This window comes from Parambassis ranga, chromosome 4 (genome assembly GCF_900634625.1).
Source record: "Parambassis ranga chromosome 4, fParRan2.1, whole genome shotgun sequence".
NCBI classification, from domain to species: Eukaryota; Metazoa; Chordata; class Actinopteri; family Ambassidae; genus Parambassis; species Parambassis ranga.
In genome coordinates, this window is record NC_041025.1 from 9,196,945 (window position 1) to 9,221,339 (window position 24,395).

General features: G+C 40.8%; 1 protein-coding gene across 21 annotated transcripts in view; it reads right to left on the bottom strand.

Annotated features, from left to right (window-relative positions):
- Positions 1-24,395, bottom strand: part of celf5a (cugbp, Elav-like family member 5a) — a 160,980-nt gene that overhangs the window by 32,496 nt on the left and 104,089 nt on the right. For 8 of the 21 annotated variants that reach the window (XM_028403055.1, XM_028403046.1, XM_028403051.1 and 5 more), the window contains exon 4: positions 2,457-2,468. The exons of the other annotated variants lie outside the window; for them this stretch is intronic. In XM_028403055.1, coding sequence (XP_028258856.1) covers positions 2,457-2,468 — 12 coding nt within the window. The remainder of the gene's footprint in view (positions 1-2,456; positions 2,469-24,395) is intronic. 21 annotated transcript variants of the gene reach the window in all.

The window sequence follows — 24,395 nt, forward strand, 5'->3', positions numbered from 1 at the left end:
CAGGATGGATGAAAGAGGTACACCACTGGAGTTGGTAAATCATTGTCAGTGGTGGGGAGGGTGAGGAAAAGGGAAGAAAACTGAGAACTGGGAGGGAAGGAAATGGGGGTGAAAGGGTGGAAGGAAAGTGAAGCGACTGCTTTAGGTGCTCTCTGGTTTTCAAATTTCCCTTCTCTGCCTGTCTGTTTCTCAATCGCTGCAACAGCAAGGGAGTGGGGATGGGGGAGTGAGAGAGATATTGTGACAGAGGGAGAGCGTGTGCTATAGAGAAAAAGTACTTGTCAGAAGCATGGGGGAGGTTGCTATGACAACTACTTATACAGCAGGCTGTCAGTCATGTTTCATTGGAGTTTGGAGAGGAGGAGATGAATGAAGGGAGGAGAGGAGTTGGGGAAGGAGGGGTTGGAAAAGGGTCATTTCTCCATCTGTCTGCCGAGCCGGAGTGTAAATTTGACTGTCAGGCTTGCAGATAAGGACAAATTATGAACAATATTAGCTGGCCGATAAAAGGGAACAATAATGAATGGATAAATATATTAAAACCAAATGAGATAGCATCCACGCAGAAACAGGGGCCCCGAGAAGCCATCCAGGTTTTCTCATTTAGAGGGGAAGATAAGAGCTAGAGAGAGGCTGTGAAGGGGAAGGATCCACCATATTAGAGCTACTGTAGCGTACTTCCTTGTCAAAAGAAAGAAAGAGAGAATCAAAATCACTTTGTAGCAGGAATACCAAACATTGTGGCTTCCTCTCCCTCCTTCATGAGCCTATTATACTTCTCCAATGAGCAGGATGCCACACAATAACAGTGTCAGCATGTGTTCAAGCATAAAAAACACAGAGAGAATGGAATGAAATTAATTAACCCTAAGAGATCACAGTGCTTAGCCAGTGGAATTTAATCCAATTTATTACATATAGGGATCTAACTAGGGTTGTGTTCGCATTAATGAGATGGTGTGTATGGATGAGTACGTGTGTGTGTGTACAGTTGTGTATAGGTGTGCTGAGGGCATCCTTCCTAACCTGTATAAAGCATAAAGATCCGCGTGAGGAGTGACAGAGACCATCAACAGAGGGAGTCTGAGGTTTGGCACAGCTTTAGGGTGAGAAAGCTCTGCCAAATTAACTCCTGAATAATGAGCCTTGTATGTGCTGCGTTATCACCAGAGATGGCCACATATTTTGTCGTCACACCGGAGCCGCTTCAGACAGAACCCAGTTATCACGCATACCACCGGCACACCTTCAACACAGAAAGAAATGTGGGCTGATTGAATGGTTTGTTTACCAATTTCTAAAGTAAATTAGCACTCCGGTGCTTGCACAATGTTTCTGCAGCTGTCTTTTGAAGTTTGCATGCTAACCCACAGAGTTGACAGCACAACTGTAAGGCCTACCATGCACCCAGCCTAATGAGGTAGCTTATTAGTGCTGTTTCCCTCACAACTTCAGAGATGTTGCTTGGAAACAGCTCTGAAAGGGAAACAATACTGTAGTTCTCAACATAAAGCCATCAAACCCTGTGCCCCCTGATGCGCAGTTCCAACACTTTGAAAGATATATAAATGAATAAAGCCTGAAATATAGACTTGACTGACATGTTAATTACACAAGAACCTTAAACACACCATGTGTCGTTATAATGCATGCTTACTCATAAACTCTATGGTATAGAGTCAGCCTATAATTCAGCTCAAACCTTTTAAAGTTCTTTGATCAAAGAATATGTGGAATATAGGTCAATCAAAAAGAAACAGCAAAATCTGAGCCTAAATTGTTATAAAGACAGGGCAAAAATAAGAACTTAACTTTGTTTGATCTAAGATAGAGATAAAAAAAAATAAAGATATGATATTATACATCACTGAGCAACAAAAAATATAATTGTACCAAATGATGTGAGGCACTGTGCCTGATTTTGGACACATAATTTGTACTTTGTTTGTACTGCATGATGAAATACCAAATCTGTGGAGACTAAAATGTAAATACGTGATATAAGATGACATTTTTTTCTCTTTTATTTGTGTACATATAAAACATGAATAAATAAAGCAAATGTTAACGCTATATTTCTCTACCTGTAGTGATGACTGATTCCATAGTGGAGTGGGACTTTATACTGCAGTGAAAAATGAGCCTGCAGTGAGTAGAAAAATGTGACAGGAGCAAAAAGAAATTGCTTGGGGTTCAGAGCGTTAACAGACGCAGCAGCAAAAGATCTGCTTCTCCAGCTCCAGCAGCACCTTACAGTGACACTGGCTTGATTTCATGTCATAGTTTCATCATTTTGGTGTCAAGGCTGCTCATTGGCAGCTCAGCTGCAACCCATAAAAGCCATCAGTAAAAATGCCATATAGCAGTGCGTGCAAGGCCTTGATGCTGGAGATACATGTGCAGCCCTCACTAAGCGCTACACACATACATGTGAGTGTACGTGTAAACGCCGACACATCGCAAACATGCTGGACGCTACTCACAAATTATCTAATAATGCATCTTAACACCTTCACACAATAGGCTGTTGAAGAGAAATTGAGCAATTTTAAAATGTAGCAATCAAACGGCACTATGGTGTACATGCAAACAAATGGTTTCAAGAGGCAAGACATATTCTACAAACATGCCTGCAGTGAGTGGGAGGTTGTGGTTAGAAACTGTTGCATCATAAGCCCTATAGCATGTTAGTCAGGTCAAAGAGCTTAAGATCAAACTGTAATGTTACTGAACAGCAGCCTCACAGGAAGACAACTTCTGCATTCCATCCACACACATGTGCTCCGTGCGCACCAACCGAGTCGATTCCATCTCAGAGGGGATTTGGAGACCAGTGATCATGAATTCATTCTGTGCCGCTGGCAGAAGAGATGATGGATATTACATATGACACCTAAAAGACTCACCCACACATATATACGTTGCTCTCCCACGTGTGTGTGCGCACACACACAAACATATAAACACGCAAAATGCACAAACAGCACAAGAAGCACCCCCCTGTATGTCACTCAATATTCTCCAAAGAGTTCCACAGATTTTATGCATCACAGTGATCTAATGGCTGCTCTGTTCAGTGCTGCTGGCTAGGGGATTTCAGCTGCATCGTGGACCCCAATGGAAGCTCTGAACATACAATTACAGGCCTCTGACTTGGTTCTCCCGTCTCTAAGTGCTCCATGTAGAACCTCTGAGGTGTGTAAGTATAACTGCTGGCGTTTGTGTGTGCGCCTGCTTTCTGTGCAGTTACAGTCAGCTCATCGCCCAGCTGACAGCTTACACTCCCACCTCAAGAGCAGAGCAGAGCAGCTGAAGAATACTGTAGAAGGAGAAATTGCTTAAAATATTTTATCTCCATCGTATACGTCTCAGCAAATTTACACTCAATGTGATAACAAATGTGAAATATTACTCACAGCTTTGTGTCGACTTCAGTGCATTACCACTGTGGTCATAAATCCAGAAACTGCTGTGCAACATGCCTACGTAGCTACTGTAAATAAACATTTACAATATGGCGGTGCTATTTATATTGTCTCCCTTCATAATGCCATCTGAAGGGCATTTTGGCATCCGTTATGTTATGGATTTTCTCTCCCACATTTTCCCCTATCCCATTTATTGCCATTCTTCTTTCCTGTCCAGATTGTGTTTCTATACAGTAGAATGGGCCTTTTACCTTTGGCAGTATTTAACACAGCACTAGCCTGTTTCTTAATTATTTTCTCATCGCTCCACTGACACTGATTCATGAGGGTAACGTTGGACACACCCCCTGGGCCAACCCCCTCAACCAACCCCCACCTCCCATCCCCTACATGCAGCTACTCTCTCTCTTTCCTTCCTCTTCCTTACAGTAAACTCAGTTTTTATCATTTTTTTGTCTTTCTGTCCCCACTTCCTTCTGCCTCAATCTTTTTACTCTTTCTTTCATATCACATTGTGATTATCTTGGATGGTTAATGAGTTACCTTCATAGTAATTCAGTAGCCTTCATGGATCTTCTAAAGTAAAAACCTCTTTTATATAAATTTTACAATAAAAGCTCTAAAACTGTGGGATGTCTGCATATTTTTTGGACCTGGACTTTTTTTTGTTTTGTTTTAAACCAACCAAAACAAAGTGCTAATAAAACAGCAGTTCCTCAGATGGCCACAAGTGAATCAATCATCACACCCTCAACACTGGGGTTCCACTACATTTCCTTTGTTTTGACTAACTGAGTTCAAGGTGGACCCTGGTCTGTTAACTCTAATGCTTCTTAATGATCGGAGAGAGCAAAATGTAAATGCAAAGGTTTTGGCATTAAAAAAAAGAAAAGAAAAAAGAACAGAAAAAAACCCAATGGTGACAGAGATGATGTGAAAATGGTGCAGGAGTGTGTGGGCGAAAGAATTGAACAGAAGGAGGCTTAGGAGATAGGGAGCAAGGGGGCATACCCGCACCCAGCTCAAGAGAGTGAGGATGTACCAGAATATGAGCTATCTCTGTGAAGCTTTGTCTGCAAGAGGAACTGAGCTGGCAGATGACTCTGCTGCACATGGACAAAAGAGGCTTACAGGCCACCCTGCATGTCAGCTTTCCCGCAGCCAGAATTGCGAGGGCTGCAGGAGGAGAATATAGGGTGCACTCCAGCACTCACTTAGACTAGACCTACAGCGACCTTGGTGAAAGTGAATTCAGATTTGCTCCATGCATATATGACACCAGCCAGCAGCTTAAGTTTGCATAAACTCCAGTTCAGAGCAGAGCAATTCTTTACTCTAAAGAAAAAAAAACTGCAGTGTTAACAGTTACGAGAGGGGGGAGATGATGTATGAGGTAAAGTTGCAAATACATAAATAAACACATAAGCCCTAAAGCATGTCACTGCTGTGCTTTTATATTCTACCATTTCCATATTATTAGCTAGAGCTGATTCTTGATAGGAGGCAAGATGCTAAACTTAGAGCGTTCTCTTCTGTCGTGTGCTTTTTGTATGCACAGCCTCTGTAGTGCTGATGTGACTGCAGGGGGAGAGCCTAACCCTGTCAGTCACACTGACAGCCAAGCTGTCTTATCTGCTCTCTGCTGGTGATGGTGCACTTTAATTAGGGTAGAAGGTCAATCAGCACCTTTTTAGAGGATGTGATTGTAATAAAAGCATTTCATAATCCGTACTGTTTTGGGTGCCTAAGGCAAGCACATGTATGAGGCTCCCTTCTCCATTTTTTTATCCCTCTTATCCCCCTTGAATAATCACATCATCTTATATCTCATATTTTCAGAGCAATGCACTACTGTAGTAATGAAGTGCTGCAAGGATTCCACACACAGCATATTTTATAGAGTAAATGAGAGAAAAAAATGCGCATGGTGACTAATCTACCACTATCAATAGAAGGAAGGACGGGACAAACTGTGAGCTTTATGTGATATAAAAATCTGACCTGACCTGCTTGCTACTGAAAAAAAAAGTAGTAGCGCTAGCATTGCCTTTTCTTATCCACAGGAGACAAAAATGTTACAGGTTTGCCAGGAAAGATGTGTTGCCATCATCATTACAGCTAAAGCTACTGGGTGAAGCAACATCACATGTGGGAGCAGGCTGTTCTTTTGCAGCACACTTGTAAAAATATATCACTCTAGAGGAAAACAAGGTGCTAGCCTTCACATATTTACTTGCTTTCCTTCTCCATTTCTATTTTGTCTCCCTTTCACTGCATGAATAAATGTGCTTCAGGTTTGTTGTGCAAACTGTTACAAGAAATTCACTTTCTCAGTGCCATCACTGTCAAAATCTTCATCTTGGACATGAAGTATTATTCTGAACTGGTGGATAGAGCAGGTGTTGCATATCCACATTCCTGAATAGTAGCCCTTTGGGGGCTTAAGTTTTTTCCTAGTAGAATAGCTTCTTGAGATTTGTTTTAGCTTATAACAACATAAGTGTAGCAGGCACCTGTAACCATGTTACCTTTTTCCCTTTCTCCGTGTATCTCACTGATTTGCCTTTCTCACAGGCCAAAACCTCTGCATGTATTGACTGTTTAAGCATCACTACTAGTTTATTGTTTTGTCAATGGTCTTCTGTGGGTTGATGGTGACCTTCCAAGACAGGGGTCATCTTCCAGGTTTTCTCTGCCACATTTGAATTTAGCTTCCTACTTCTTCTCTCCTCCTGTGCTGCTACCATGTCCTCATGGACCTTGTTGGGTGATAAGCCTTTGAGACTGAGGTAGCAGATGACTGCACATGGGCCAATTTTCTCAGACACTGCTGACTTGCAATTTTACAATTACCCAAAATGAAAATACCACAAAAAAGTTATTAACAACTTCAAACTTTAGTGAGCATGTAATGGAGCTGGATAACTCAACTCCAGGCCGTGATCGTATCAATCAATGCTGAAGTGATTTGGAGAAACAGGTGCACAGACAGCTAGGAATAGACACGTGTTTGGAAAAAAAAAAACATACCCCACAGTGTTTGATATAACAACACACAAACAGCAGCTCTGCTTTGTCTCTCTTCAGCCCCACTCTGTTTGACAGCCCATTTGTTTTCCTTTACTTCACATCTAATGAAATAAACATCTATATATTGAGCAAATCATCAAGAAGGAGGGTGGAATCCTTCAGTGAGTGTCAGTTACATTTTTGATTTGCTGTTTTGCTTCATGCATCAGATTTAATGGATTTGCTTATTGTCATCACAGCAAATCATCTAATGTCCTGACAAGCCTAAGAATGTATTGCAAAGCCCACACTCTGTCTTGATGGAACCACTGAACTATATGGCTACCTTTAACATAAATCCCAATCACAATCAGTATTTTAAAATATCACAGATATGACGTGGTGTAGAAACTAGACTTGTCAATTAACATCCACAGATTCATTGGGCCAGTGCTACACCAAGGAAGGCCACCAGGGGAACCACCTGAACAGCAGCACCTCGAGACTCCGATTGAAGAGACAGGCGATAACTTCAATAATAAATGTTTGAGTTCAGCCAATTTATGTCATTTCTAATTATTACACTAATATTTAATCACATGGAGGGAAAAAACAGCAAACATATCATGGATAAATACATAAATAAGTTAAGAAGTATCATATATCGGCCATCGCCTGTGGAGTCAACATCAGCAAAGAAAAACCCATATCTGTCGGCGTCTAATTAGAATACTTTCACCAGCTTAAACTAAAGTATCAGGCAGATGGCCTTTTCCTCTAGCCCTCTATCTCTTCTTAGCTCTGTCTCTCTCTCGCTCACTGACAAACCTTACAGTAAGCATTTTAATTCCCCCTGACCTTTACTGATCTCACCCAGGCAGTTTTGCCCGTTGCTTTGGGCCAAAACAAAATGAAATTTGAATTTCAGCTCAGAATAATTTAAGATGATCCTTTCTATGCAACAATTTTGTAGTTTGGGCGCTGCCAACAGACTAAATGGACTTTCTATAAGACTTTCCCTCTCTATTCCTCTCCTGCCTATAGGGACTGTGGGATCCCATACAGTGTAATGTGAATGTGTGAGAAAAGACAGGGAGCAGTGAGTGAACATAACGTCCTCAATATTCACATTTATGCATGTCTGAGCACATGGGACACACACACAAACACAGATGTGCTCCAGCTCCAGTACACCGAGCACCAGAGGGCTTTGTGTGCAACGCTGAGAAATGCCATGTCAGCACGCACCACATGGAAGTTTAGAGGGAACGGAAAAGCTAAATAGTATTAAAAAAAAAAAGGCAACGTGTGATGAAAAATGCATGGAGGGACGAGGGGGGACAGTGGCTGTGTGTACACAGCTGTCTACTAGGAAGCTCCTGTGGATCTGTACACTCTTTATCCAGTCGCTGCTTCCCTGGCTGACCACACATCTCTAAACAGACGACAGATGCAGAGGCAAAGAAAATGACTCATATAAACACTCATACATGCAAAACACATGTATGAACAGGCTACCATGAGGAAAAGTAAAGGAGCTCTAAATAAATAATAAATAAATAAAACCTACATGAAGTAAAAATAAACAAACGATAGGTTAGAACACGATCAGCTGCTTCACATCTAATGCATTCATAAGGAAGTTTAAAGCAAAAAAACTATGAGGGTGTTGCTTCAAAGTGAGGCCACATGTAATATATGTTCAAAATATTTCTGGAGCACGTTTTTAGTTGAGTTGATTGCAAAAGCTGTAGGCTGTCAATCCCCAGCCTGGTGCTAGTTATAATCAAAGAAGCACTATTCTGCTCCATTCTCCCAGACAACCTTCACAAGGCTCCCTAATCACACTGTAGAGGTGATGTAAGGATAGAGAAACACAAGCAATTAGACACCTGCAGAACAGCTCAATTAATTTTAAGAAGCCAAACCACCTCATGCTATAGTGTTTTTTTTTTTTTTTGGTTTACTTTTTATTTTTACAGTGCACATGTCAGGTCGATCTGTCAGGAGTTTCTTTTTCTTGCTATGAAAACAGCATGTTGTCCTTTTCACTCACCATCCGTCTGACATTGTTAATCTGCAGGAGATGACCATGTTGACAGAACACATTATGGAGCTTTGGGGAGTGGGAGAAGGTTAGGCATCCACACAGAAACTGAATTTAAATTGGTAAGAGCAAAGGCACACAGATTTAACCCTGTCCTTGTAAATTCATTCATTGTATGCATGCAGGTAGCTTCGGTCAATGCATGATGTGTCACTTTGTATGTACATGATGTTGGCATGAAGAAGTGTGCTTGTCAGAGACAACGTAGAAGATGATTTTAATCTTCCCACAGCTCCATCTGCAGTTTATCAAACACGACCACCTTTTTTTTAAAGGTTAGGTCTTTAGTGAAATGACTGTAAGGTGTCATAGATGAGAGATGTCTGCATTTCAGATATCATTTGCCTCTGTCAGCACGGCCCTGCTGTGTTGAAGGATTATCTGAAATTAGTTCAGTTGATTCATCATTTTAAAGGGCAGTTGCTTTGACACTGATTAGTTATTGTACACAATTGTCAATTAAGTGTCCCTGGAGAGTTGGTCCCATGAGGACTGAAGCAGACATCAAATGTACACACAGAAGAAAAGAAAGGGAAGACAGCCTAGCAGTAATAAAGACAGGAGTGCAAGTAAAAACCAAACCATGACCTAAATTCTATACTGAACACGGTGTTGGGCAAAGTGAAATACTGAAATATACATTTAAAAAAAAGCCACAGTGTAGACTAAATAAAGGCGTTAAGTGTTTTCCTGTTTGCCTGTGGAGGTGGATGTTGTGGTTTTTTGATGTTGTGAATTAGAGGAATCAATGTGTGAGCCTTTGTACAAAGAGGCCAAGTAGAGGCTATCACATTGACCTCTCCACAGGTTTCTATCCCCATAGTTACGGTTGCTACGATACTGGGTTCAGCTCACCGTGATAAAAATGGCCAGACAGAGAAACCCTGGTCAAAACCTCATCAGAGACAAACAGTGGAGAGAAATGTACAGTATTGCACTTGTTTAAAGGTCAGCAGTGACTCATAATTTGGATTCCGCATCAGTGGAGTCTGTCTCTGTGACTAAAGGTGACTTTCTTTCATTTATTTACAATAGGTTTAAAAATAAATAAAAAGCATTTTTTAGTTCATTCTGCACTGAACAAGCACTTTTCTGTTTCCCATACCTGTGTGTGACAATGCACCACTTTTATTTAAGGGATATATTGTAAACCTGAAACACATTGCTGGAAAATGCAGTTAATCTGGGACAAACATAACATAAATACACTGAAATGTCTTAGGGAAGCAGGGACAGAGCTTCTTTATACTGTTGTTTGAAGAAAAAAAATTATATTGAACATCGTCTAGAATAATATGTGTTGAAGTGAACATATGAATTCTTTGTATTTTTCCTCAATACATACAGGCCAGAATAAATGAATTCCAAATGACCCTGAAGTCTCACCTTGGACAGGCAACCACAGGAAAGCACAAAGCCTCATAAACATGTGTCAATTGTCATAAATATTAAACAACTTTTGTCTATTTTAGGCCGACATATCTATATACACAATTCAGACACGTAGTCCTACTAGAGTAACCAGGGAGTTTTCCTGTGTTTTGTGCTTTAATCATGTAAAATATCTTCTGTGAAAATGAGCTATCCACACATTCTCCTGTGTATAAATGTGATATTTTATTAATGATAGAAAAAAAATAGAACAACGTGCCTGTCAGTCAGCAGTGAGCAGACATCCGAGACTGGGGCTTCACTCTGAATACTATATAATATGTAGACTGAATATTATATAATAACCATATAACAATTTTCAAAATGAATGACACTGTACAAGAAGTAAAACTTCTGAGTCTTTTTGATTCATTTCTAATGAAACAGTGTTTCCCCACTCACTTCAATTAGAGCCATTAAAAGGAAGTGGATCTGAAGGTTAGCTACACAGACGTCAAAGCTTGTGTGACATTAATGGAGCACTGAATATATTGTGTTACCGTGTCTACCTCTTCTATTCCAAACTGCGTTGCTCTGATACATCACCCCCTTTATCCAAATGTAAAATATCTCAACGAAACTCGACCCATTGTCCTCCCTGTAAAAGCAGGCTGGACCCTGTGTGCGCAGAGGGAGGGCAGACAGCAGAGAGAGAAAAAAGAGAAAGGGCTTTCATAAATGTAAACCAATGTGGCCTAAAACCACAGGGGTGAACATAACCTTTTTGCATCCGAGGACAGCGCTATTAGAGAAGCCAAAGTCAGAGCAATCATTTATCTGTCCTCACAGAAACTGCTCCTCCCATTAGTTTCAGTGCTGCCTTCTGAGAGGGGAGGTAAGAAAAACATATAAATGCCAGAAAATGAAATAATAGAGTGTTTCTACAATTTTCAATTCAATTTCCTCTCAGTGACCTGCAAGACAAATCAATGCAGATGGGAGTAAAACATTCAGAACTGCGGGATGGCAATAGCTTCCCTTTTTATTCTTGAAAAAACAAAAATCAAAACAAAGATCATCTTTGTCTGAAGGATCACTCAGGGAAAAATAAATCACTAAGGACTAATTCTGTGTGCTGAATCAGACACTTATGCACTCTCCTCCAAGTCCATGTCTTTTAAAATGGCATTAGTACATCACAGCTTTGTGAGAAGGTCAAGAGACATACAAATATTTCTCTGGATGAACAAAGACACTAATTACACTCAAATATTTCGGCAGACATACGCTAAAGCAGTGGACAAATGTCAATAATAAACAGTTTTATCGTCCTGCTTTATGTGCAAAAAGAGCAAAAAGTGAGAGATCTCTGCTTTGCCCTCTGCCTAAGGCAAAACCCATCCATCACTGGTGTTTCCAACGCAACAACGCGGCCTGTAGGATCACAGTGCGTACACCTTTTCCAGGTCTAAATTAAACCCTTGATCAGAGGTGTTACCTGGGATTAAATCAGGTGCCTTCATTGAACACAGGAGGCTCAGACAAGAAATCCAGCCCAGAATTAAAGCCGCAACTTCACTCTATAGGCATCAAAGACATCGGGATAATAGGGAAAAGAGAGGGAGGGAGAGAATAAGTACCGTCTCCATGGCAGCCAATGATGGAGGCCTCGCCCTCTGAGACCGATAGAGCATCACATCTGCTGTCATGAACCAGAGAGCAAGCCTTCAGCAACACTACATCTTAACTCATGAAAAAAATAAAATGACAGGTTTTAAAGTGAGTCAGGAAACCATAGTGAATGAGGAAGTATTCAGGTCTACACTACAGTAAAAGTACTAACACCACAACGTCTCACGCACAACTTCTGAAACACCATTTGAGCTCTTTTGCTTCTTACCTGAGAGTTGATGTGCTGCATTAAGACAAGAATAGAACAAACTGAACAACTGGTTCACTGTCAATGACGTGATTGCGCATCCATGCACAACACACATCAGCCAAGTTCACTAAGTCATTTTGTGATTATTTTTGTGAAATATGACTATTTTATCATGAATATGTCTGGGCCAATACAAAAAAATAAAAGGTTACTTTGGCCCCTGCGTTGTGGTGTTTATGGATGTTAGATGAATCATTAGGTTCAGCCCTACATGCTACAATTTATAGTAAAATGGGGCTGTGTCCATGTCTTCAACCAACATTTCTCTTCAAAACTGAGAGAGGAACCTTTGCTTGTGTCAGACAGAAAATGAAGGAATGTGACTGACTGGCCTAGAAAGAAAAAAAAGGCAAAATGACTGTTGAAGCGTGAAAGTCTGAAAATTTCCTTTTCCTTTTCCTCTTGGAGCAAAAGAAAGCTTTCAAGGTCCAGAGATTGTGAAATGTTATTTTTCATCTCCTTTTTTCTGAGGCACAAGGAAACCTGAAAAGCCATGGTTACAGCAGTTTAGTAACCATCCTATTTTAAAATGGAGGTATTTTCGGATGTTGTGTGCCATTCACACCTCTGCAGTGTGCTGTATGAGTCCCACCATGTCTGGATAAAACTGTGGAAAGCATTTTTTTGTACAGTTTTCCATCACGGTTTCTCTTCTTTACCAGCTATAGCTTATACCCTGGAACCATGCAGAGTGGCTATCTGGCTCTGCTTGACGTCTGATCTGTTCTCGTGTGAATACGGCTCCAGTCTGCCAGTCCATATTCTTTTATTTTTACATCCATAACTGCAGCTGTTCGGCTGATATTCTAAATGTCATTCCTCCATGCAAGATAATTTTATCTCTTGCATGTATTTGTATATCTTTCCGCAACTCTGTAGCTGAGGATGTTATGCTGCTCTGGTCCGTAATTTCTAAGCTCTGAGACATCAGTGCGTGTGCTGCTAGATTCCTTGTCTGCTGTGATAAATAAGTGTTGAGCAGGAACAACAACAGCAGATTGTCATGCAGAACAGAACCTTTAATGCAGTTGCAATACAGAATGAAATAGCTGTGAAGGGGCATGATGTTATAATTCACTCACTTAATTTGTTCCAGAACAGTTTTCTTTCATCATATTAGAGCTGTTAGAAGGATCGAGGACTGCACTGAGATGTTATGTCTTCCTATATAAAAACTCATCTTCTCATCAGAGAGGCCTCCCAAGACTATTGTCTTCACTCATCAGTGGATGAACAATAAACATCTGGTGCTCCACATATCCTTGATAGCCATCTTAAAAAAAAACGCCACTGGGATTACTACTGTCAGCAAGCGAGTGAAGTGTACATTATGGTAACGAAACCATCAGAAAAAATATTATATTTCTTGATTTTTACTTAACCCTCTTCCCCACCTCACCCATCTTCAGCTCCTAGAGACAATTTAGACTTGTCCTTGGCTCAAAGGCAGCACTGCTTGAAATGCCTTTAGATTTGGTGCACAGACACACATCAAAGAGACCAGGAGCTTATTTTCAAGTATTTTGTACCCTGAGGCTAGGAGCTACTTCTGAAGCTGCTGTATTCACTGTAAATAGTTTGGTGTTCTGTTCCACATACACAGATTCCAGCAAAGCACCATCTAACAGAGAGCTGTGGGCATGGGTCTCCATGCTTTCCTATCAGAGGTAAGATGGAAAAATCACTGTGCATAATAGTTCTGCTGATTGCTTTCCTAAGGTGTTGACAACAGCTACACTCAATCCAAGTCTGCCAGGGCAAAGGCATCCAGAGTCTGCTCTGCTTCTCGCCTTTAAAAGATCAAACTACTAGGTGTGCATTTGAGGGTGCTTCTCTGTGATGCACTACAAGTTTTCTGCTTTTACACTGTTGTCTTAGGAGGACGCAAACAACACATACTAATAGGGATAGTAAATAACACGTAGGATGCTGCTCTATATATATAAATAGAAAACAACTTAAAGGTCTTTGAGATAGAGTTGTATGAAGTACTTTGGCGCTCCCTGTATTTGGACAAGAAGTGCTAACAGATAGATAGATAGATGGTATCATCAGTTTGATGTACACTTTATTTTGAACATTATCATCCCTTCTCCTGACAACCTTTTCTAAATAGGAAGTGATACACTTGTGTGGTAACATTGTAGTTCAGGTCTGGTGTCACCAAAGTCTGAAGGCTTCAAAGAAAGCAATACAATGACTTTGGTTCCCTGTTGAATAGGTTGTCTGTAGTGATAATATTGTAAATAAATGTTTACATGGCTTAGTCTAATTGGGAACAGTGATTAAATAGCAGCAAGTGTCTTGTGTGCAACTAAAGCCTGCTCAAACGTGACTTCACGTCTTGTCCTGATTTTGTAGACTCATGCGTGTCTCCCTTGTTAAAATGCAGAGAGAATCGTAGTAAATGTTGGGATTCAGCTCAGCAGCTGAATGGAGTACAGTCACTAAAAAGAACAAAAAAATAGAACCAAGAACTGAATGTCAAAAACTCCTTCTTTCCTATCCCTTTCAATAGCATCAATCAGCATTAAAGATAATGATATCTTCACTCGGTAGTAGAAATGTGGCTTTAAAAGGGTTGTTTCAGTCTACTGTGCTTTGTCTAAGATCCTCCATCCCACAGTGATGCCCCTCTTCCCTGTAATGACTGCTGTCAGCCAACAATTTCAGTGCCTCGGAGTGAGCAGCGTCATTCATGAGCAGACGTCTTGCTGTGATTAGCCTCATGCCTTAAACCATATATGAACATTTATTTTAAATGTCCTTTAGAACCTATAAAGCATCCATATTGACTGGGAGCTGCCAAGCTGCAGGGTGCTGCTAATCAGTTTCCTCTATGGTCCATTTAGCCTGTGTGTCATTAAAGATAATACAAATAAAATAACGGTTAACATGGAGGCACAAAAAAAAAGAAAAGAAAAATCTCCCTCCTTCAGAAACTGTCAATAATTTGCACTAGCAGATTTCTTTAGTTTCCCACGCTCGCAGCGCATTTGTGCTGAACAAATTCCAGTTAATTACAAGGCAAATGGTACAAAATGTGCTCTGTGACCATTACAATCCTGTTTGCTATGCTCAGCAAGGATGCATCACTCATCACTCCCACACAAGCGCGTTGCACAAACAAATGAAAACGCACAGATAAACCCCAGTTAACACACACACACACACACACATATATATATATATATATATATATATATATATATACACTCATCTGTCTGATTAGACACATATACGTCACTTTAATCCCTCAGCTTCACGCAGATGCAAAATTTCAACACTTTGCTCTACCCTCTCTTGACTTTGACCAATATTGTGAGATAGTGGTATTCCAGCAATGGAACTTTAATGAAAGGTTTTGCAACGAGGCATAGACGCTTGGTTGATCTAATGAGATCCCTAACTGTTCCTGCCATCTGCCAGACCCAAGTCATGACATTAACTATGCAGCCATGCTAAGCTTCAAACCTTTTTTAGATGAAGCAGCCCTCATCTGCTCGCCGTACTCGTCTGCTGATGCACAAACAAATGTATATACTTCACACACAGTACAGAGTACTTTCAATAACATACAGCAGCTTTTGTATGCTCACAGAGAGAAATGCCTCTATGTAATGTTTTTTTTTGTGTTAGCAGTATTGATGCATCTGGCGTATAAGGCCTCGCTTTGAGTCATACTCATCTGCTGTTTTCGAGGGTGCCATTGTTCGCCCGGCTGGGGAGAGGTCACTGCAAGGGAGGAGAATAAATGTGAAGTGATTGACTAGTCTCTGTTGGAGAAATGAGTTCTCCATTCATTCCCGGGCTTCCAGAGGTGAAACGTCCTTCAGAAAAGTAAACACAATCTGACGGGGCACTACAACAGACTCAAAGACGCAGCATGGCACAGTCAGTAAGGACGGCACTTTGCTCCACACTCCTCTCCCCTCCCCTGTGTCCAGAATCCAATCTGTACAATGACCCACAATACATCCGATCTCATTGAGGGATCTGGACACTTTAGGGTTTAGGTTTTTCTCACTACTACAATGTTCATCCATTTCCATCTGAAATAAAAAAAATGAAACACGTGAATCTAGAGGGAAAGGGAGATTATTCCTTGAAGGGTATTAGTGCAGTGTTCTACCATCCCTGTTCCAAGCAGATTCCAACTCCCTCTTGGAAAGCAAATTGAAAACTAGAGCACCCATCAGAGACTAGATTAGGCTGTTCTCCCGACATGCTTAAACTGCAGAAATCTCACATGCAGATCACATCTGCAACTAATTGATGGATTTGCCAGAAGATCTTAGAGTGGTTAGGCTCAACAGTGAGCTCATGTTTATTTTGAGAATGCAGATGCTTTAACCCTTCCCTGGCAGAGAGCACCGCGGGCCAGTGAATCTTGGAGCTAGCAGCATGTCGTCATCATGTGTGACACAACTGTCCAGAGGCCAACCCTAACATTCACCCACAAAACTCTGCCTAATTAGAGAGAAAGATGTGCCTGGCTTTCTGTTATACATTGGTTTTGCATGAATAATTCAAAGCACATAAAGCTCATTGTTGTTCTTCGGGCCCTCATCTTACTATTCATGGTACAGTAGAAGCTCCAGCAGTGTCATAAGGCAGCTCACCATCCAGTCATGCAAATGTGGTTAGGAGCTCAGCGCAGCATTGTCACATACAGTATACTTATCTTAGCAATTTAACTTATAGCTATGTCCGCAGTCAGTCATGTAGACAGACATGCTTTACTCACAGAGAAACACACAAGACTTTTAGACAACAAAAACCCTAATTATGTTCTCAAATATGATGCATTCAAGACAGAGATTAAACTTCCTTTTGTAAGTGTAGGTATTTCAAATGTAAAAGGACACATGAGCATTGTATGTGTTTGGAGATGTGCTGTGTGTTGTGGTTGAGCCGAGCAATGATCTATCCTTTCCCATTATCCCACTGCATACGTGTGGTTCATTTACATTCATGGTTATCCAGATAATGAAGCTTTCAATCCGGGGGATCCTGTGGTGAGAACAATGAACCCAATTACCTCCTGCCGCCTGTGAGATGGGATGGCAGACTCTGAGACAGATGGGAGAGGCTGCACTCGGCCGGCAATCCAATCACATTCATCTCGCCTGCTTCCCGTTTCCCCTGTTCATGTGTTCTGCAGCAACTTATCAACAGGCAGGAGCCAGAGAACCTGGGATCATTACATCACACACAACAACACCGCATGTATACACACATGTGCACAAACAAATTCCCGGAGGTCCACACAAGGCCAACCCCCCACACCCCCACCACTGACACACATTTCAGTGTTCTCTCTTCCCCTTCAAACAACTTGCGATGATCTGAAGAGCTGGCATGCTTCTCCAGCTAGAGGTGGTAAGGAAAGGGTTTTGTGGGCGAGGTAATATCTACCTCAATCTTGATCTCCTTATCAGTGAGCCCGGGCCTGACTAAGAACATTCCCGATGAATTATGCAAGACACTCAAGTTTCCTTTTATTTCTGTTATATGCTCTGAGTGAAATCACTCAGTGAGATGCTCAGTGGAAGTTACAGGCTGCATTATCAGCGCCTGTTTGCAGTATGATGGAGGAAAATGTGTGGAAGCAGTGTTGATCAACAAAGTTAAACAAGCATGAGCGTCTTTTTTGATCTGAATGAGTGATGCAACCCTATGAAAGAACATGCATTTACTGCTTATTTATATGTATATGACTACACATGTGTCATCTAGTACATGAGGGATTAACATGAAGACTCCCACAGCAAAATGATAAAACTAATGATACAATAAGAAAACAAACAACGCAACATAAACAGTGCGAGTTCAAAGTCTCTCATGACTTTGACACAGTTTCTGCTCCTCTGCAACTATTAGCTGTGCGGCATCAAGGGATACTTTTTTATACATCTGGAAGTTTTGTAAGTAAGAAAAAGTATAATGTAGTTGCTCTAAGAGAGGACTTGACATTCAACAGTAGCCGATAATACTGAGTGTGCCTGGACTTAAATGGTGCTTGAGGGAATGTATTCCGCTACTAGATAATTAGCTGGTGATTGCGTGAAAGCTGATACTAATTCTGCATAATACTCCAATATTTACTGCATGTTGCATGCGGAATATACCCCTATCTCATATTTTCCTTTCCTTATGGCCCTTAATTTTGACACTGTGATCAATAGTAATTGACTTTGTGATCAATGTGTCTCTTGAAGTTTTCCATCAGTACTGCCACCCGTTATGTCCACACTATTGTAGGGCAGTATATGGTCTGCTAGTGGGGATCTGCATGTTAATGTTTATAGCTGCTCCCCTGAGTGGCAAATAGGTTTTTTTTATGTTAATGAATGTCAGGAGAGGAACTCTCCTTGGTCATTCCTGGGGACACACAGGTGTGTATGTATGTACACACGCTCAGCTGCCCAGCCATGCATGCAAGTTCCCTCACACACCCACACACACACACACAGAGAGAGAAAGAGAGAGAATGCACACCCACTGAACCCTTGGATGCATTATTGATAAGCTACTAATTACGCTTGTTGCAATTTCAGCTGACCTTTCCCGGGAACATCCCGGATCATTATAAGCTGAATTCTCTCTTGCAATTGCAAAGGTAATCTACAGTCCAGCTTCCTCATTCTGTTTCTAGCCCCAAACACCCCCTCTCCCCCACTCACTTGCTGTGATTCAGTGCTGGATAAAGACCACAAAACAGGAGAAAATGTTAAGAAATTATGTGGGGTTTTAAAGGTAGGCAGAAAATGCAGAGAAAGAAGAAAGATAGCAGAATAATGGGAACAGTTTAGTACAGAGCTGAGTAGACATTAAGTTTAATATCAGGTTTGCACTTTTATATGACGCAAAATGCAATGACTGAAATAAATATTTATAGTACTTAATTAAATTTTACAATTTGATGCTTAGTATATGATAAGGTTTAAATACCTCAATTTTAATTATACTAGTTTTCTCTGATGATACCTTTGTGTATAAGATATGCAAACATATCAGTATAAAAGTCATCTCTTCAAGTTGACTTCCTGATCAGCTGGTTTAAGCCAAACAGATACATTCTGGAGGATGTCTGGAGTAAAGATGGATTTCCTATGTATATTTTCTTTTTAATGCAAGAGCTGAAGAAGAAAACCCCAGTTTACTTTGCTGCCATGGCATGTCATAGTCAATTTGATGGTTGGCTCATTTGTGTAAATTTATTCTCATGATGATATAAAATGATAATGTAAATAGAGAAAAACATGGCTTTAGTAACACCGTAACAAAGCAGAAACTAAAGCACAGAGAGGGTCTGTCAGAAATGTCAAAGTCTGGCTCAGATGATAAAGCACGAGAAACAAAGAGCTGCAGTAAAGTGTTACTGACTATTTTCTGCTATTGTTGCTGATGAATAAATGCATACACTGCGCATCCTTGATAAATCATCTGAATACATATGATAATCCCCCTCCTACCTAAAAGATGCATAAATGCAGCAGGATATCACCCACAGAAAGTGTAGCCGTTACATAAAGCTTGAAACACCACATGTGGTGGCAAAAATGAAGAATAAAATTTAGCCAAGGTCAAACATCTCTCGCAGTTTTCCATCTATCAAGTATGGGCCTAGCGTGGACAACAGGCAAATCTCAAATATGTGCTTGTCTGTAAAACGTACTTGATGTAGACGGTGTCCACCAATCGTGGACTTTTAACTGGAGTTCTGCTCTCATTGCAGTACTTAGAGATCAAAGAGGGGCGTTTCAGCCGGTGCAAACTGTCTCTCGAATGTGGGCATATACAGTAAAATTTCAACATCCAGTGAGTGAACGTCATTCTTTTGATTCTCTGAAATCTCTCTGTGGGAGACATATTCTCTTATTACCAATCATGACTTATCTGTCCCAGATCACATGCATAGCATAATTGGATTCTGTTATGAGATAGGATATCACTTCAAGAAAAAAAAATAACACACATTTCCTCAAACCATTATGCGTTAATAAAGTTAGAGCAAAAAGCTTCAGTGTCACCCCAGAAGGTGTAAAAATGAAATTGTATGAAGGTCATGGTCAGAGTTTCAATCTCTTTTTTAACTTGATAGCTTTCATACTTCAAAATACAAGCAATATTTCTTTTCATGAGATTCTCCAGTCTATGTGTCTAAAGAGCTATTTAGCTCAGTTTTTTTTCTGGTGATGGGAGCAAAATGGGAACCAAAATAAATAGGTGGAATGGGAAAAGGGCTGGGAACAGCAGTTTGCTGGCAGCGCTGTGAACCAGGTGAGTCGGTGCAGGCAGGGACGACACCAGCCAAAGGATTAATGGTCTCAGGGGAAACCAAGGTAAGCCTGCTGCTCCTGCTTGACATCTTTGTACTTGTAAGAGCACAGAAATTAGCCAGGCAATGCTGTGAGTAATGGCCATGGTGCTTCCATCAGTCCCATTTAACAGCGCATGCAAAGCCAACAAAAGGAAAATGCAGAGAGAGAGAGAAAGTAAATGTGCTCTCTTGGGCATGTGTGCAGAGTTGGATGGAGCAGTTTATCACAGAAGGCCTAGTGCTGTTAATGCTACAGAAACATTACACTTATGCCCTGTCTGCTGAGCCACACACATTACATTTAGCCACATAGATCAGTGTTTGTACCTTAATGTCTTGTTGACCCTTGAATTCAGGCTTTACCTGTTCACAAATCTAGCTTATGTGACACACAAAATGCATTGAAAAAGTTGGTACAGTATAAAGCTTTTTGACATAAGTCATGATGCCACTTTTGAGCAAAGAATGATGTTTGAGCATTGAGATGCTTCTGGGCCTGGACAATGATGTACAATCATCTGCTGCATGACTCACAACACAAAGACAAAAAAAATACTCAGAAACTTCTAAAACTACTCCTGCAGCACAAAACACTTATCCACTGTCCATTTAACAACAAGTCAAGCTGACCTCAGTCAGTGCTGTTTGTAGAGGTTAGCCTGGGGCCAAATGTACAGGATAGACAAGAATACATTAATATAGGGATGCTGTGTAAGTGCAGGTTTTATTATTTTTTTTCTTGCATGACAAACTGTTCTTTTAATGTTTTCACATACTAAAGCAGCTAGTGGTTTGGTTGAGATGCCTGTTCCAGCATTTTCTTGCATTAACTGCACATGTACTGAAAAGAACCCACAACAGACATTGAATCGTGAAGAGATGCTGTGTGTAGAGGTGCATGATTATGTGCCCTTGAAACCATAAAAGAGAAAGAAATGTGTAAAGAGAAATTGACAGTGATACAATAAGAAAGTCAGTATATGCATAGTGTTTGTGGTCCAGTATGATGTAATATCTGTATAAATCTGTATAATTTGTGTCTCATTTTTTAAATAAAAGATTCAAATATTTAACTTAAAGCAGAGCTCATTGACATGTATCTGTTTCACCTCTAATAAACGTCACCATCCCAACACCATCATAAGTTACAATAGAAAGCTACAATAAAATTCCAGGTACAACACATCATGAGGAGTGTTGACAGCAGTCCAGACTTACAAGTTGCCTCGGCCCCTCCAGATGTTCCCATATTGTAGCACACAGATGCTGCCACGTTCTCTCCATTCTACTCAGCAGAGACTTGCATCTCAGCACACACCAAATGTCAGTGACTCATAAAGTCTGATGGCATCACAACATGCTTGAAATTGCACACACACCAGGAAAACATCACACTTTTGTGTTATTATTAAGATACAACATATACATCCTTACATGACTCACTCAATGCTTCTGTCACAATATCTATTTCTACCAAACTCTGCTCCTTCACAAAGGATCTATTCAGCAAACAATATTCTATCTGCAAAGACACTCAAACATGCTAGATATGAAACAATTTCAATTTTGGCACAAAGGTCACAATGCTGTGAAAATACATTGTATCCCATCATACTGTATGTACTGAAGAGAGTGGCATGTTGTACATCCAAAAGCTTGCAAGTATATCTTTGCATTTTATTCAAAACCTGCTCCTAAAAGGCAAAACCTGTCACTGCAACAGCTGTATAATAAAAAAAATCTGCTTTCCAAGTCTAACTTTTGCATTTTGATAATCACTGCTGTACAATTATGAATGTCTGACTTGACTTGAGGCACCTGTTGATATTGTACAATTGGCACATAGTCTTTCTTAATCATTGTGCAAGACATGGAGGTCCTGAATACATGATCCCTCTTGGCAGGGGTCGGGTGGAGGAATGAAGGGATGAGGGCTGATAGAGGTCTCCCAGCTGTCTAAGACTTAGGTTTGTCCCAGCACACTGGTTCCCACTAATGACCAGAGGTCCTGAATTCTTCCAGCTCTCTTGGGACAACAGCTGCTGCCATCCCCAGCTTCTCCACAGGCTTTGAAGGGAACATGGCAATAGTTGAGCTGGCTACACTCCTGCCAAGCAGAGCAGCAACTCAGGGATGGGGACAGACAGGCTTGTTGTGCCAGCAGGGTGGCTAAGCCTGCTGAAACCCTATCCAGCCAATTACTCCCTCCGAATGCCAAGCTATACCTCTCTAATGGAGAAACAGGGGACCACACACTGTTAGGTCCTCTCACAGGTTTACAGGTTTTACAGGTAGAGGCAATAACACCAGGTCAGGCTTTTTTTATCTCTGTACATTCTTACAGTTATGACTAAATGGGGAAAAAACTCAGTTTGATTCTCTCCAAACCAATTTGTTTAAAATGACAAATTCCTTTTAGAGCTCTTGTTTCTGTCTTCTATCCACTCACACATAGCCCCTGGTTAAGCTTACCCTTTAGACTATTTGCACGGAGAAAGAAACTGTTTTATGGAAAAGTAGTGAAAATGGCCAGGCTAGAGGGGGACGGGGGTGCCTATGGTTACACTAACTAATCATTCTGTCCACGTTCCCACTGTTCAGATAAGCAGCACAGTGCCTCCAGTGAGCCTTCTCTCCATCGACGGCATACATATACTTTAACACAGCTAATTTGTGCAAGTCTTGCACAGCATTTAGAGATACACTTCAGATTTCACTAGAGAACCAGCGGGCCGTATGGTAGGACGGAGGTCAGAATAAATAGCGCTGCTACAACCCAGGAGAAATACATTTTAAATATGGATTGTTTTGGTAGCTATTGTTCTTCGTCAAAGCTGGGGAAGTAGCAATCAACAATATTGTTTTTGCAAATGTTTTTAGCAGCTCTGTGTAAATACAGTAAAAGGGGAATCGTTTGGCAGCACCTCAGAAGCCAACAAAAGTTACATCTAATAAAGTTCTTTCATTTAATGTTAGAGAAGTATGTTCCTGTGGCAGCAGTAAGCTAGCAAATTGCATCAGAGAGAAATATATATAGAATAGCAGGGTTGAGAAAATTCATTTTATTACACGTGACAGCTTCTAGACTGTTCCTTTTTCCTCTGTGTTTACAAAACAATTTGTGAGAGTCCACTGAACCAGCTTTCCTCTAACAATGTGTTATCAGACAGAGAAAAACAAGAGAGAATCAATAGGACCTGTGGTCATGTATAATTTGCAGGGCCAGCACCTGGCTGCCAACCAATAAAGATTTTTTTCCCCTGCACGTTGCATTCAGGGATATTGGACAATTTTGTTGGGGGGGAGGTGACTATTTTCACCAAATCCTGGCTGCAGGTCAGCCGAAATGATTGAATCTCGGTAAGCTCTGTGGGTGCACACAGCACTGTCCCCATGTAAACAGGAGGCATGAGTGTGTTCTTTGCACGTCTTTGCGTGTTATGTTTATATCTATGCACACATTTGGCTGGGACACGCTGACAAATCGCACCTTGCAGAAGCCATAGCCAAACCACATTGGCTATAAAATAAATCTTTTTAATTGCACGGTGAGTACTGTGCGATTCTCAGCATTTTCTACCGTGCAAAATTCTCTTCTAGCCCTCTACTCATGCCCAGTGTGATCGTGTTTCTGTGTGTGTGTGTGTGTCAGGTTGCTTGGCAGGCTGCAAGACTGCCTTGGCTAGTCGGAGAACTCTTCTCCCTGAACCAGCTGGGCCCTCCTGCTTCCTTCCAAAGCAGTCAGTGCAGTCCACATGGTCTCACCCCACTCTGAAAGGTGCCATTCAGCCTCACACAGCTAGACACACACACTAACACTATAAGCTAACACCACCACTCATACAGTGTAACCCTGGACACGGACATATTCCAAGGAATACCTTCTGCTGTAACCTGTTTAGCATCCATTCATAATTATTCTAATATGTGTATGAAAACATGCAGCCATTAAAAATTCAATATTTCTTTGCTCCTCTGCACTGTTGCTTGTTTTGATATTTTTAACTCTGTTTAGATCATACATCCCTGACTCAAGCACTACATTTTTTTTTTATAAATTTTACAAAAATCAGTTCAGACCAAAACTAAAAACTATAGTATCCCCTTTAAATAAAAGTCAAGATCATTAACACTGTAGAACTTGGTGCCGTTAGCTGCACAACTCAAACATATCTAAAACTTGTCATATTGTTACTTTGCATAGTTGTTGGT